The 15636-nt window shown below is 43.8% G+C and overlaps 1 protein-coding gene across 1 annotated transcript in view; it reads left to right on the forward strand.

The window, feature by feature from the left end:
• TMEM178B (transmembrane protein 178B) overlaps positions 1-9927 on the forward strand; it is a 410227-nt gene extending 400300 nt beyond the window's left edge. Inside the window, exon 4 of the mRNA XM_058297487.2 lies at positions 9604-9927. Within this exon, the coding sequence (XP_058153470.1) occupies positions 9604-9854 (251 nt within the window). The 3' untranslated portion in view covers positions 9855-9927. The remainder of the gene's footprint in view (positions 1-9603) is intronic.
• The last annotated feature ends 5709 nt before the right edge of the window (positions 9928-15636 follow it).

A 15636-nucleotide genomic window follows, 5' to 3' on the forward strand; every position in this document is an offset into this window, starting at 1 on the left:
TCTTCAAAATAACCCTGCAGAGAGGGTATTATTCCAATGCTGAATTTCTGCAAAAAAGAAAAAGCTTCCTGAAATTCAAGGTACCCATTTAAATACAAGATTGGTGCATATGTATGCACATACACACTGGCACACACAGGCACACACACGCACAAACTATTTAGGAGGAAAGAAGAAAGATGGGAGCACCAAGTTTGGTATCTATTTCACTTTCCTCTTGGTTTCATTTCTTTTTTCACTTAAAAGCTCCATAGCCTAGAATTCCCACTTCTTCAAGTGATACAGGTTTAATGCTCAGTGCTGTGTATAATACAACTGCCATGTCAGTTCAGAAATTTACAGTCTAGCTGAATACAAACTAAAACAGAGAACAAGAGGCAGGCTCTTTCAGACCATAAGAGTTTTAGGGACTCAGAGAAAGTGTGGATTGTCTTGTGCTAGACTTGCTCAGGGAAGGTTTCTTGGGTGACTTGGAACTTGAATTGGACCATAAAGGATACCTACAAGGACTTTGTATAGACTGGATAGAGGACGGGAATGTCAGACTCCAGCCAAGGACACTGGACAATGGCACTTAACCTTAATAAACTTTCATTATAACAAAACACTTTGAATGCTCCACCAATGCCCTCTTCCATTTGCAGTGCCCTTTAGATGTTCCATGAGTTTGTCAAGCTCTATCTTTGGCAGAGAGGCCACCAGAGGCACTGATCTTGTGATCAAATCCAAACATGCCCCCAGAAGGAGAAATGGATTGATATATGTTGAGTGGGAGTGAACATAGATATATGGGTGATAGCGAAAAAGACGCCATAGTCCCTAGCAGCTTTTATTTCATATTGCTATGTTGAGTGCCTGTTCTAGATATAGATTAGTCAGAAAGTCTGGATAGATATTATTTTATAATGGATTTTAATGTAATACTTATAAGCCATTTATTATGTATTCACCCATATTTTGAGATTTAGTGACCACCCCATAGATACGCTAAAACCAAGGGCTAAGGCTTCCAGATTATATGATAGGAATCTGGAGATGTTCCCTTTAGAATTGACACCAGCATATCTGATTAAACCAGTCTCTTCGGTTGCTCGAGTTGGGATGTTGCATTACTGTTTCATAAGCATGTCTGGATGTAGAAGAGCCTTGTAGTTTATAGACACAGCCTCAGGAACCCAAACCATTGCTTACCCTGGACCTTTGACTTCTAGGCTGCATCCAGGGCAGTGTGTCTGCCTGGAGCACTTGTACAATTTGCAAAATAATGATTTTTGTCCTACTGCAGGGCCCTATCCCTTCCAGGGTGCTTCACTCCCCACCACATCACCAGGCCCTGCTTCATCCCAACTAATCCCTAAGGTACCTTTGGTGCAAAACCCTATGACCTGCCTGTTGACTGCTGATGATGCAATGGTATATAATTAAACAGTAATTTATATTCCATGCAGGTCTGAGCAAAGCACTAAAGCGCTCCTGAGAGCTAAATGCTGCTGAAGCATTTAATCTAAGGAAAGGAAGGCTTTGGTCCACATAAGCTTCCTAGGATGGAATCTGCCACTGCCAGAGGAGGAGGGATTCTTTTTCTGTTTGCTGATTTGTTTCTTTACAGTTTAAAAGACAAGAGTGGACAGTGAACCCTAAGTTAAACTACTGCTTTTAATTAATAGAACAATTATAAAAACATGCTATCATCAATTGTAACAAATGTTCCACACCAATGCAAGGTAGTGGTGGTGGAGTGGTATATGGGATTCCTGTATGTTATGCACGATTGCTCTGTAAACCCACAACTTCTCTAATAAAGGAGAAAAAATAGACAAGATAGGGGCAATGTCTGATGCAGGACTAGGGCTGTGTCCTCTCAGCCATCTCTGGAGTGTACGCTCACATGGAGTTTCTGCTACAACAGCTTTGCAGAAACCTGTGGGGCTCTGGTCAGAACATAGCAGCAGGGGAGCGTACTAAAGATTGGGAGAGGCAGACGCCATTCCTCACTCTTAGGAGCAGAAAATGTCACGCAGATGGATTTCCGGCCCTAGAACACTGGAGAAATTATACTCCAGGGAAGTTTTGGCACAAGTTGGTCACATAAGGATATTTGAGAAAAGGCCTGTGCACACAATATGTAACTGTCCTGGATCCCTGAGAGAACCCTTGTCAGGGCCTCAGTTTCCTAGGAGATGGTGTCTTGAGTTAGTAAGAGCATTCCTGCTGCCTAGCCTGAGGCTTTAATTTTGATGCTATTTCTCCGCAGGGCCTATTGCTCTGGCATTACTGATGTGGCTTCTCCCACAATACCTAAAGGGAATGGAAACACGTGTTCTACCAGCACCTTCCTGTGTGTGCGAATGCAGCGCCAGCCACCCAGGAGGCACCGTCTTGTCTACCTTAAGCGCCTCCTGCAATTAGTGCTCACAAGTGGGCTGATAAAGGAGTTAGGTCCATAACTCTGAATATCAGCATAAAAATATCTTGGTAATTAACCTTTGAGGTAGCACTGTGATAGAACCATTGTTGGTTTGATGATTAAGTGTTCCTTGGTGAAATTTCAGGTTTGCAAAAGAATTACCCACCTTCACAACCATGCTATGTGGCTGCACATTTCTTAACATTAGCAGCACATTCCTGGGATCCCTCCATGTGTCTGTGTTCCCACTAGGCTAAGCCATTACGTTTTCTATTACTTATAAGTGGGTGTTAATTTATGTAGTCATGGAAGTACTACCTATTGCCCCAGAGCTGAGAGCATGGCTGTGAGGAAACCAGTCAGCAGGGTGACCAATTTGTCCCAGTTTGCTGGGGACTTTCCAAGTTTAGCACTAAATGCCCCACATTCCAGGCACCGCCTCAGTCCCAGGCTAACCAATTACAGTTCATCACTCAACTAAGTGAAGCAGGGCTTTGAAGGAATAAAACAAACCAGAAATTGAAAGAGATTTGGGTGTGTGGGAGCAGTAGAAAAGGGTCTCACTGAAGATCTGTGTGTGGCCATAGCATGAATCAATTACGTATCAGTGTTAGTTCAAGTCAGAGGAGCAGATGAAGTTGCCAGAGAGATTTCCTAATGTGGGGTGAGAAGAGAGCTGGTAAACCCCAAGTCTGAAAATGTAGGAGGAAGCCAGCTTCGAAGGGCAGCTTGGAAACCACGGGAAGAGATAGCGAAGCAGGAAGAAGTGGTCAGCCAGGAGACTAAAACCAGGGAGAAACTAGAATCTAATATTGGGCAACCAGAGAAATATTAATTAGAAATGGCAGCAATGAGGAGGTGGCTGTGGAAGCTGTATTTGGTGTTGGAACAAGGAGTTGGCAGTCTGAGCATGAAAAACTGCTTCCTCTCTTTCGCTCCCTCCCACTCAATCGTCAACTATGCCTGGAGTGGAGGGGGCGGGGAGCGGGCAACAGAAGACCTGAAACCCTTAGCAGCTTCTCCTGCTCCAGCCTGGTGCTGTCAGGAACAGGCACAGCGGTGTCCAGAGCAGGGAGATGGGGTGAAAGGTGACCTTTTGGGTCTAATTTCTAGCCAAGCTTCACATGCAGAAGTTCATGAAAGGGAGCAGATGTTACGTTGTTTTTGAACAACCAAAAGAAGACATTTGTGTTTACACAGCTCATTACAGCCCTGCCTCCCCACTAAGAGGCAGAGATTACCAAGAGGGAAACAAGAGATGAAGGGTATGGAGGGTGCCGCTCCTATACGCCAGCAGGGGTTATTAGTACAAGCGCTCAGTCTGCAGCTACGTGGGTGCTGCCAGATCTCCCTCTCACTGGACATCCTGAGCTCTGAGGTACGGGCGCAGAGAGGAGAGTGAGTCTTCATTTCTTGTTCCACCCAGCTGCAGGTGACTAGTTGCAGCTGCCTGGAGGCCAGGGTTGAGACCCCTTCCAGGGCCAGCAGGAGGCTTGGGACTGATGAGGCATGGACAGCAGTGGACTTCACTGTCCAAAGCGTGGTTACTACAACAGACCTTAGGTCCCCTGGCAAAGTAGCTGAGGCCGGGTTCTCAAAAATGTTTAAATTGCCAGAATCCCACCTTCAAATGAGCTTTCATATAGAAACACACCAAAGCAGAGCTATTCCGGCTGGAGAGAGGGCTGGAGTGTCCTCTACTTCTTGCCACCCCACTCTCATCTCCATGTCCCACTCCCACTTCCCAGTGGCAGCCCCTGAGACACCTCAGTGGAACAAGGTTTGAGAAACACTCGGGAGGGGCTGCCTTAGAAGAGGGTCGGGGAGGACCTCTCTGAGGGGCTGACATCTGAGCTGAGATCTGAGAAGAACTAGAAGGCCATTCTCGGCGGAGAGAACAAACGCCAAGGCCTTGAGGTGGGAACAAACTTGGCTTGTTTGAGAGTCACAGTGATGGCTCCGGTGTAGGGAGTGGGGGAGGGTCAGCATGAGAAAGGAGGTCAGGAGGTAGGCAGGGTTCAGGCGAGGCTATGTAGGCAAGCTAAGGAGTTTGGATTTTATTCCAAGTGTACAGGGAGGCATTGGAGGGTGTTACCGGGAAAGAGTGTCAAAATCTGATTAAATTTTTAAAATATCACTCGCTAATATATAGAAGCAAGAATATAAGCCAGGACACAGTGGTCCATGTGAGAAATGATGGACGCTTGGACTAAGGTGGCAGCAGAAGTCATTTTAGGAGCTAGGAGGACAGTCAGAGTTGTGTGTGACCTACCTATTCACTGGCATAAACTCCTGGGGCAAAGGGGCACCAAGCTCAAGGAGGGATGCTATCCAGACCAGGTGCCCTCACCGCCTTCTCTTTATTGCCTGCAGAAGTCCTGTTCATCTTTCAAGACCGAGCTCTCCCTGGGAGACCCTTTCCAAGCCAGGATTTCTTGTCTGTATCAGAGTTGACTTGACTCTCTTTGGTACTCATGATTTTCCTGGAGACTACTAGACTTGGAAGGGAACTTACAGTCATCTTCTCCAGCTCCCTGATCTTACAGATGAGGGCACCAAAGGTTCAGGGCTTACATTAGATAATATATTCGGGTCTCTTCATTCCCTGTCTGGGGCTATTTTTCGCTTCCATCCCATCTTTTCATTTATGTGTGTCTCATATTCCCTACTGGATGATAAGCTTTGTATGTGTGTGTGTGTGAGTGTGTTTTTTTAGCTTTTTGTTTTAAATTTAATTAAAGATTCCTAAGGGGAGGGATCGTGTCTCATTCTCCCTTTTATCTCCCTAGCATCTCACATAACACTTGGCACAAACAGTTTAACAAACATTTGCTGATGAGCTCTTCTGCGTCTTGTGGCGCTCAATGCCTCAGGAACTCCTCCTCCCCATCATGGTCCACCTGCCTCCTGACTCCAGCCTCCATGGCTCACAACCAGCCTCCACCTCTGTGGCCACTGCCCCCCAGCCAGCGTTCCTTCACCCGGTGCTTCTTACAGCTCTGTCAGGAGTGCACAGCAGAGCCTCGGGTGCAAACGGAAGGGGTTGGGGGCAGAGTTCTATTCACGTAATTGCTGCCCTATGACTATAATTAGTGTTGGAGTCTGACTGGAATAAGGCCCAAACCCCAAGCCAAGGGCGGGGGTGCTATTAAGAAGATATGACTGTGTTATTACTACTGCCTGTCTGGGATCCTCACTGACCAATAAATGCTCATGAGAAATCCATGACGTTCCAAAGACCTCTCTGTGGTCTGCTACTGTGGGGGGAACGGGACTTCATATTTCTCACAGAGTCGACTGCAGATGGAGGCTGTCCGGAGCAGAAGCTCCCTTTTATGTATCAGGTAACTTTCCCCAGCCCTGTGCCTCTTGGCCAAAGGACTGCTGTGCCTTGGATAAATGGAAGGAGACTACAGCTCCCAGGGCTGTGATATCTCTTGACGCGCTTTAATGGAGATACTTTTCTGGCTGAGTCGTTTAAAAGTTGTTCTTGGTTTCCCAGAGGATCCCTACAACTCTGAGGCGGGAGGGTTTGCTTTCCCATACTGGCCTGTTGGTCTCCAGTCCACAAGTCAGAGAGAAATCTGAGTCACTCATGTTGCTTGTCCCATCCAGCTCACCTTCCCTCCCGCCCCCACTCCCCAGCCCTGGCTCATTGCTTTGCATGGGGCAGCACTCAATGACATTGTTATTTAAATTGTCAGAATTTAGTGCTAACCACCGCAACATATTATCCATTCAGTGTGCTTATTGAGGCTCTACTATATGCCTGCAAAAATCCGTTTCTAATTATTATTATATATTTCAAATTTGAATTTATAAGTGAAGTACATAAAATTATAAACCTTTGCTCATAACAGAAAACAGTGGCACATGTGGAAACTACAAAACCTGTTCTAACTCTTTCCTCTTTGTCATACAGAATTTCCTAACAAGTAACATAGATGGCTTGCTTAATTAAAGGGAAGTTACCACATAAGTGACAGTCAGAACGTTTTCCCCATATGGGGGGATATTAACAAGACCTAACAAACAAGAGAAATTTTAAAATGTTCCAAAGTCACAGAACAACTGACAGGACCTAAAGTCAAGATGGTCCTACTATTAACCCCGTTAACATAATATAGCAACAAGATGTTTGTTATCAAGAGGTAGGGGCATTTCCAATTGTTATCAAGAACAGGTCCATATGGATCTTATCTCCTCATTCTATCAACCACATCTTTTGTGTCCTTTCAACCCTGCTTGAAGAATACTACCATTAAAATACTGGCTATCACGCTTTTTCAACTACTGGCAACTTGGGAAGTTAACACTTCCTTGAGGTCAAACTTCTCTCTCAGAACAAATCAGTGGACTTAATCATGAGAATAATGTAATTTTGATTATTTTTTAAAAAGTATCCTATATAGATAGATCAAGTCCTTGAGTGACCTCAATCATATTCAGAGCTTCAATTTATAAGATGATGACTCAAATCCATATCTCTAGTTCAGAACTTTCTATTTGGCTCCAGGTCCATGTTTCCAGGTGCCTTGAACATCCAAGGGCAACTCAAATTTGAACTCATCCTACTGCCAGACACACACACACACACACACAAACACACACACACTCTTCCTGGTCCTAAATCTAAATTTTGGTAAGTGACACCATTGTGCACCCAGATTCCCAAACCAGAAATTGAAAGCCTAAACAGTATTTGGAGCATAAGCAGGACAGCTTTGGGAACTGATAAGTTCATGTCAAAACGAAGTTTTCTCCTTGCTCCCCCACTCCCAGGCAATCTCTCTCTCCATGGCTGTGCTCCACCAGCTTTGCCTTCCTTCCCTCTCATCCTGCTTCCCTCACCTGGAGCTTGCCCCACCTAGCTCTCAGGAACAGGAGGATTTCAAATAAGCTGATGAACAGGAATCACCCAAGGAACTTTTAAAAACTAAAGATTTCCACCCCTTCTCCCAGAGATTCTGAACCAGTAAGTCTGGGGTGAGAGCTAATCAACTCTGGGTAATATAAAATTCAGTCTGACTCCCAGTGCAGGGCAGCAGTAAGCTACGATGTTTTGTAACTCCCCCAAGCTTGGGACCACTGTTCTGACAGGAACAATAGTGCCATATATACTGGTACACCACTGCCTCAAATGCACACTCCACCACCTGAACTTTTGTCTTTCTCCCCAGTTGGGATTATTTCCTTAACCTAAAGTGAAATCACAAAGTGAAAAGGTATAAATATTTTAAAGATGACGTTCCAATAAGGAAACACCAGTTTACACACCCACTGAGGCTATGAGATTGTTCTTTTTACTGCTCCCTTCCTAGTTTGGAGAGGATCATTAAAAAGACAAAGCAAAACAAAAGCAAGCAAAAGAAGGCTTTGCTAACTTGATAGATTATGTCAGTCCTTCAATTATAGTAAAATTGAGTATGTTTCACATTTATCACTTACTTGTATTTCTTCTTCTGTGATCTGACCCTTGACCTATGGAATTTTCCTCTTTGTCTAATAAAGCTGTTTTTTCTGAACCCGGTGGTTCCAAAGTGTGGTCACCAGACTAGCGTAGTAGCATCACCTAGGAACTTGCTAAAAACATTTGTTCTCAGGCCCCAACCCAGAACTACTGAATCAGGAATTCTGGGGGTGGGCCCCAGCAATCTGCCTTTTGATAAGTCCCCTAAGGCTACCTTGGAGAGCACTGCCTTAACCCACACTGAGTGATGTCATAGAATTCAACTTGAACCTCGGTGTACAACAGGAGGCACCATGAAGACACCTTGCTGGCCAATGGCCTTACATAGTGTGGCGGTTAAGGATGCAGGCTCTGGGACTAGTCTGCCTGAGTTTGCGGCCCTTCTCTAGCTGCATGATCTCAGGCAAATTATTTAACCTCCCTGGACCTCAATTTCCTCATCCACAAAATGGGGATAAAATATAACCTACCTCATAGAGTTGTTGTGAGAATTAAATGTTCGATACAGGTTAAGCACTCAGTGCAGTTCCTGGCATGTGGCACTCAATCAATATTAGGTTCAACCACTGCTGCTATAGCCATTTAAGTTATCACAAGCTCGTGACTCTGGGGCCTGGAAGAAATAAGGTTGCCTTTTAAAGGAATCTGGCTTGTAGGAAGCAAGATATTTTACTTTAAACATAAAACATAGTATACCTCCTTGTGTTTTCTTCCCTTAAAAAAAAATAGCTACTTCTTTCCTCCCTTCTATCTTCCCAGGCCAGCCTTTCCAAACCATGCATTCTTCTTCAGATAGTCACTGTCATGTCAGTGATTACATAAGGGGCAGAAAACACAACAAATATTGAGAGGAAAAGTGCTTGAACTCATTTTAGGGATATCAGCTATCTCTATCAGTTAAAAATGAGTTTACATTTCTATACTATATAGAAACTCTTAAACAGCAGCATAATACGAGTAGTTACATGTTTTTAAAAAGAGAGTCCCACCATCAAATAGCTTGTGAAATGCCTTATGAAACTAGGCTAGATGAGTTAACTTGTGCTTATGTGGATTACAAATTTTCTTGGATAAGAAGTCATATGCAAGGTTTCCCAGAATTATTTGACTGCACCTCCCTTTTTTTAAAGGAGTATCTTGTAGGGTTAGTGTTCCATGGAAAACACTTTGGGAAATGTTGTCTTATAGAGAAAAAGAAGATATTTCTGTGGTTTGGATGAGTTGTTGGTAAAGGAAATAAGGAAACCTCACTGTATAAAATGTTATATATAGGAAAGAAAAAAATAAGAGGTTTTTCTCTTAAAGAGGTAACAAAATGATAGTTTTCTTTTTTCTGTGTCCACCCCCCCCCAAAAAAAGGCAATGAATTTCAAATGCTTTTAGAAAAAAAATGAATCAAATCATCTTCTGCCTCATTCCATCCTATGTGAAACTCTGAGATTTTTTTTTTAGTATATTCCCAAGGGAGAGGGAGAGGCTTTCTGAGTTTGTCAAACACTGGAGAACTATTAGTGGGGAAAGCTCACAATGATCCCTTGATACTATCTTCTTCCTTGTGAATATTTCCAGATATTGATCTTGTTAGCAGGCCATTCTTACCTGGATCTTCTGACTTTTTCTTACTTAAACTGATAATGTAATAATCCTCATGTCTCTTTCTCTCTCCCTCTCCTCTTCCCTTTCCTTCTCCATTACCCTACCCCGTATTTCTTCCCTTCTCCTCCAGGAACCTTCTGCATCATTTCACTGTGCACCTGTGTGGCCGGGATCAACTTTGAGCTGTCACGCTACCCACGCTACCTGTATGGACTCCCCGATGACATCAGTCATGGCTACGGATGGTCCATGTTCTGTGCATGGGGGGGCCTGGGCCTCACACTAATCTCGGGATTCTTCTGTACCTTGGCCCCTTCTGTCCAACCTGTCCCGAGGACCAACTGCCCTAAATCCAGACCTGAGAATGGGACAGTGTGCTAAAAAAAAAAAAAAAAATCCATATATATATATAAATATATATATAATATACATATTTAAAACAAAACTAAATCAAGATGATGCCAGTGCCAAGGTAGAGTTGAGTTGGCTCAGGCACCCGCATCCCCACCAGACTTTGTGTCACCTCATCACCGAGATGGGGAAAGCGTTCCCATCACGTGGCTCTTCCATCATTTCTTCACTTCCGGCTTCACAATCTCTTGAAGACAGAGTGAACATCACCACTCGCGAGTGCATCTTAATTCTCACAAGGATGAGGTGGTGAGCCGGGAAGGGACAGTGTGGCAGTTGACTGAAGCAGCACAGACGTAGAGAGTGAAATGTCATGCACTGGGCCAACAGGAGAGGACACCACCCCCCACCCACCACATTACAAAGAAACAAAGCACTTAGCTGATAGAAGTAACCACATCTTTGAGGCCATTTTCAGAATGACTTCTTTTCCTACTCGTCCTGTTCTGATTTCCTTCTTGGCCCACCAGCTACACACAAGAAGTGGAAGAGAAAACAAACTGAGAAGGAAATTTCTCTTTGCTGCCAAACTTTTGGACACATTTTAGAGGTGGGAAGGGAGAGAGAACAACATGCTGAGAGTCAAGATGTGCATCAGTAAATGGACACTTCAGCGGATGCTCAGAAAACCCAGTCTTATCTTCCAGCTGCCTTACACCCAGGTTAAACAAGAGGCTGCCCTGCCCCAACTCCCACCTGCACTCCCTGGGCAGCTAGAAGCCTTGGAGTAATGCTGTGATACGTGTGTGTGTGTGTGTGTGCGTGCGTGCGCACGTGTGACTCCTTTGGGTGGTTTTCCTTTTTTTTCTCTTCCACCTTTTAAATGGAAATATTGTGCTATGACTGGTTCTCTCCATGATTTGTGGTGGTTTCATGGTCCAAGGTAAAGGTGCAGAGTTCTAGGAAATATAAAGAGGGACAAGTCTATGCAGCTGCCCAGTTCTGCAGCTGCAGATCCCTGGAGTGTGTGCGTGTGTGCATGGTGGCTATTTGTTTTTTGAGTGTGAAGTTTTACCTTTTGGTTTGCATTTTTCTATTATTATTTTTAGTACAGCTTAATTTCCAGAAGGTAGAACTGAGAACAAAACCACTGGGACAGAGGGTCCTATGGTTCTACACATTACAGTACAGGTCTGGGACAACACAGGATTTAGTCCTCTGATTTTGGAAGTTCAAGACACAGCTGGGTACAAAATCCATGACAGAAGAGGGAACAAAGTTCAGGAGTGAGAAGGAATGTCGTCTCTGGTTGCTGTTGTACAAGTATGTATGCCAAACACAACCTTTTCACTCCCCGTCATTGGAAGCTGTCCTTTGTCACTGGACATATACCCCTTTCATATGGGTGACCTCTCTGTACAGATGAAAGAAAATGGGTCACATGCAGAGAAAGCAACTCCATTCCCATGGGCTCAAGTTTGTATGATACTGTGTATATTAATGAGAACTCTTGAATCTTTCCATCTTCCTCCATTTCCTCTTAATATTCAATGCCATGAATCCCAAAATATCATCTTAGTGACTGGCACCCAAACAGAGGTGGAATAAATCCACCTCAGTGTCTCAGGCTCATTTGAGCAAATTCGGACTGCAGGTGTTGGTGAGCAAAGATGTCAGCCAGAGCATTATGAGAGCCGTAGGGGCAGGGTCTGTCAGAGTGAGTGGGCAGGAGTAGCTGACAGTCACCTCGGTGACTCGGGGACGCAAGGAAAGCATCCCTGAGCTGGTATAGCCAGGTGTCAGCCATGTAGCAGAGAATTCAATTGCTCCATAAGTAAATATGCTTTGGGAATTTTGCCAACCACTCGGCAGCTTTCCTTCCGGCCCATGTACTTTCTCTCCTCTACTTGTCTTTCAATCTCTACCTTTTTCCACCCACTTACTACTTACCTTCCCTCTTCTACCCACCAGGTCACCAGGCTCATCTCTTCCTCATCTGCTCTTTTATGACCATGTATGTGTAATGCACATCTGGATATGGCATCAGGTGTGCATGAATCTGTTTGAACGTGGGCATTTTTATGTGTGTACCCCTTGGGTGCTTTTTTGTGCATAAAAATGTATCTGGACACAGGTGTGAGTATACTACTCAAGACTTCCCTGCCAGGACCACTGGGCTGCTTTTGCACAAGGGTCTTGTGTATGGGTATGCTGGGGGGTGTGGCATGATGTGTGTGGTAGGAAATGCTTTAGCTTCAAATTGAGGGTCTAAGGACTATTTTTAAACAAAGGATTTATTCTATGAGGAGGGAAATCATTTTCAGGAAAACCCAGTTTTACAATTGTACAGGGAATTTTTTAAAAATTTTCTTTGAAAAGTTAGATTTCCCTCTTAAGGGGAAAGGCACACTTGGGCTTGGGGAAAAGTGAAGAGAAGTATCTCAGATTGAGAGGCCTTGTGTCCTCCTTCCAAATGTCTTGGGAAGAACTCTGCAGAAGCAAGGAGGGGCTGGTGTCCACAAGCACCCATTCTGGGCAGAGGACTTGTCTGTGACCACATCCAAATTCCAATTGTTTTCCTATTGCATAAAAGTGGGGAAAAAAATCCTGAAAGGGCAATTTGGTATCAGCCCTTGAAGTTTTTCTTTAAGTACCTGCATTTGAGGGTCCTGGCTCACAAACCTACCATGACTTATTCCTTCTTCTTCTTCTTTTTTTTTTTTAACTCATACTTGCCAGAAATAGATCATCCATTCTATCAAATTATTTATTTTTATATCTTTATAACAGGGCTTACTGCATCTCTTTGAAACAGTGAACATTCCTGAAATGTTACAAGGACTTCTAGGGAGGAAATAAAACACCAGGCTCAATTTTCCATCAGCAGGGCAGAGCTTTGAGTTACTTTTGTGATAATGAGGCCAGATTGGTACAGATAAGCCCACTCTGGTGTCTGAGCCTGCCTGGCACCAAAAGTAATGCATAACCACATGGGCAGGATGGAGGTCCTGTACAGCTGGCAACCCCTGGCAACAGGAGAAGTGCTTGGGCCACCCTGAACCTTCTAGCATAGGGGCTTAAGCACAATTAAAACCTGCTACTCCAAGACTCTTACTTGGAGGTGGCTAAGGAAGAAGAGTAGGAAGAGAAGGAGAAGAAAGAGAGGGGCCTCACCATATGTAGTGCTTTAGTTCAGACCCTGTTAACTCCAAATTAAAGTAGAATCCAACGTTCTGAGGCAATTTAGTCAGTGGCCTCACAAGTCCCAACCCACCATTCCCAGGTCAAGATCAAATTCATGTACTAATGCAAGGTATGTGACCATGTATGTGCTTTGAACTCCATGTGTGCCAAACTGGAGTGTGCAGCCCATTTCAACTTCTACTTCCTTCCCTATTAGATTGGGGATTCAGGAAAGTGAGGCGTCTGCCTGGAGAGACAGCTCATTTTTCTTTCTTCATTTTGGGAGTTATCGTTTCCTTTTCTGTTTACTTTTCCTCTACCTTCACCCACTTTTATTTTCCATCAACACTGGTCAACTAAAATAGTTAAGTAATTCTTCTTTAGAGAGGCTTATAGAGACCAAGTAGCCCCCTTGTTTGTTGTGGCTGTCGGTTTCATAAGGAAGTCTGTGGCTCCCTGGAATCAAGAAATTTTTTTTTTTTAATTGAAAACTGTGTCTATTCCAGCCTCAATCCTCCTCCAAACCCTGTCCTTTCAACACAGAATGCACAGCTCCACCAAATCAAGACAAAACCTTCCTTGATCACATGCCCAGCACCCCAGGCTCTGGTGCCAACCTGGATATTCTCCTGTAGGTGGTAAGCTATTTAGCAGTACTTAGCTTTCCTTTGATAAGGGAAGAGGATATTCTGAGACTCTGAGACTGGGCCCTCTATCTAATATCTTCATATTCATCCACAGTCATGTCAAGAGACCTAAAATGAAAGTCTCATGTGCAATTGTCCTGATTTGGCCGGAGGGTGTGGGGCTTCAGTCTCTAAAGCTGCCCACCTGAGTTAAATTCAGAGTAATGACATCAAGTTCATCATTCAGGTGTGCTTAGAATTGGCTCTCTCTTTACCTGGCTTGTTCTGGGAATGTTAAGTTAACTGATTTCTGAGTATCTGGGCGAAAGAGTTATTCCCCCAGAATTATTTGGTGTGGTTTGTGTCAGATGCTTGGTTTATTCTTGTAGCTAAATGAAGCTGCTTTTCTGAAAATGTTTCCTCTGCTCCAGGGACTAGCCTTCCCAGTGGACAAATACAGCCCTTTCCAGGGAAATATGATGAGTCACAGTGAGATGTGATTTCACCACAGATAGAAATAATTGGTGCATCCCAGCCAGGCTGTCTTCTGTGCTGGGTTCTGGCTCATATACGACAGAGTAAGGAGACAGATTTTTAAACAAGCCTACCAGAGTTCACATGCACAAGTGATTCTGGTGTCCCTCGAAGCACTCAGCTTTTTGGAGCTGCTGGTGCAAAATGTTTCCAGTGATGCTACTGGTGCAAACTGTTTCTTAAGCATTACTGTTAGTTCTTAGACTACAATATTTTTAGCTGTTGGATTTTTTTTCTGAGTAATGCATGTTCATTGTAGAAAATTAGAGAAATAAAATACAAAAAAAAAAAAAATCCTAAAAGATGGTTCCTAGTTCCATCTCTCTGAGGCATCCACAGTTGACCCAACATTAATGATTATAACCCCAAAGCTTCCCATGCATGGAGGTGACCCTGTGTCCTTGGCAGCAGGAGCTCAGGGTTTTGAGCCCCCAATGAAAGCAACGAGGCCTCTGAAACCTCACAGCCAGAGGTTAGGGGCAGGGGTGGAACAGGGCTAAAAGATCCCTGCTTTGGGGTTTCTTTGTATATTTTTTCTTGGTACCACTCCATCTAGTTTTAAGTGTAAGAGCACTGAAGCCAGAGTAACTCACTAATTAAGCTACACTCGTATAACATAGTTACTGTAAATTTCATCTCAGCTCTGTACTAAAATGATTTGTGACTCTGGGCACTGTGTCTACTCCATACTTGAACTTCCTCATGTACAAAATGAGGATGGTGATAACACTTTACCTCATGGTATATTAAGGGTGACAAAGAAATTGCAAAGTGATTTGTAAACATGAAGTGTCATAAATTACGCACTATTCAAATTATCCTGCAGCAGCAGATCCCTGGAATAGTTCCTGGAACTGAATTCGTCCATTTAGTTTCAGAGTGAGAGGTCATCTTGGCTCCTGAACAGGTCTGTGCCTGTCCAACTTAAGCACCTGGGATTCTATTCTATTGTTCGGGTCCCCCAGAGAAATGAGTCCCTTCATTTATTTTACCCACTGCCAAGTTTCCTTCCTTATATCCAAAGCCGGTTTTGCAAAGAGCACTCTTGATTTCTCTTGTTTATTTCCAGAGGTGATAGAATGAGTAGACCACCTGGGGCAAATAGCATATATGCACCAAAGCAGTTAACTATTATTCAAGGTACATGATTTATAACTTTTTTTAACCATTCTCCTAACATTATTTCTAGTTGCACATGCCCAAATGTTGTGAGCAAATCATATTCTGAAAGATTTTAATGAGCTTCTAAGTTTAAAATGAGATCAAGTTTCAAGGAGCCAGGATCTTCTCTCTTGCCCGATGGTGAAACAGGCAGCTCATCAAAAGCATGAACTTCTTTTGGGAAGTCTTTGGCTAGTGCGTTCACTGGACATATTCTGGATGTGATCCTGTTTGGGACAAACTGAACCATAGGTTCTAAACGAGAAAAGAATGGACTTCCAAGGGTTTTCCCACATTCTGGTTTGCAG

This window comes from Dasypus novemcinctus, chromosome 5 (assembly GCF_030445035.2).
Source record: "Dasypus novemcinctus isolate mDasNov1 chromosome 5, mDasNov1.1.hap2, whole genome shotgun sequence".
Taxonomy (NCBI): domain Eukaryota; kingdom Metazoa; phylum Chordata; class Mammalia; order Cingulata; family Dasypodidae; genus Dasypus; species Dasypus novemcinctus.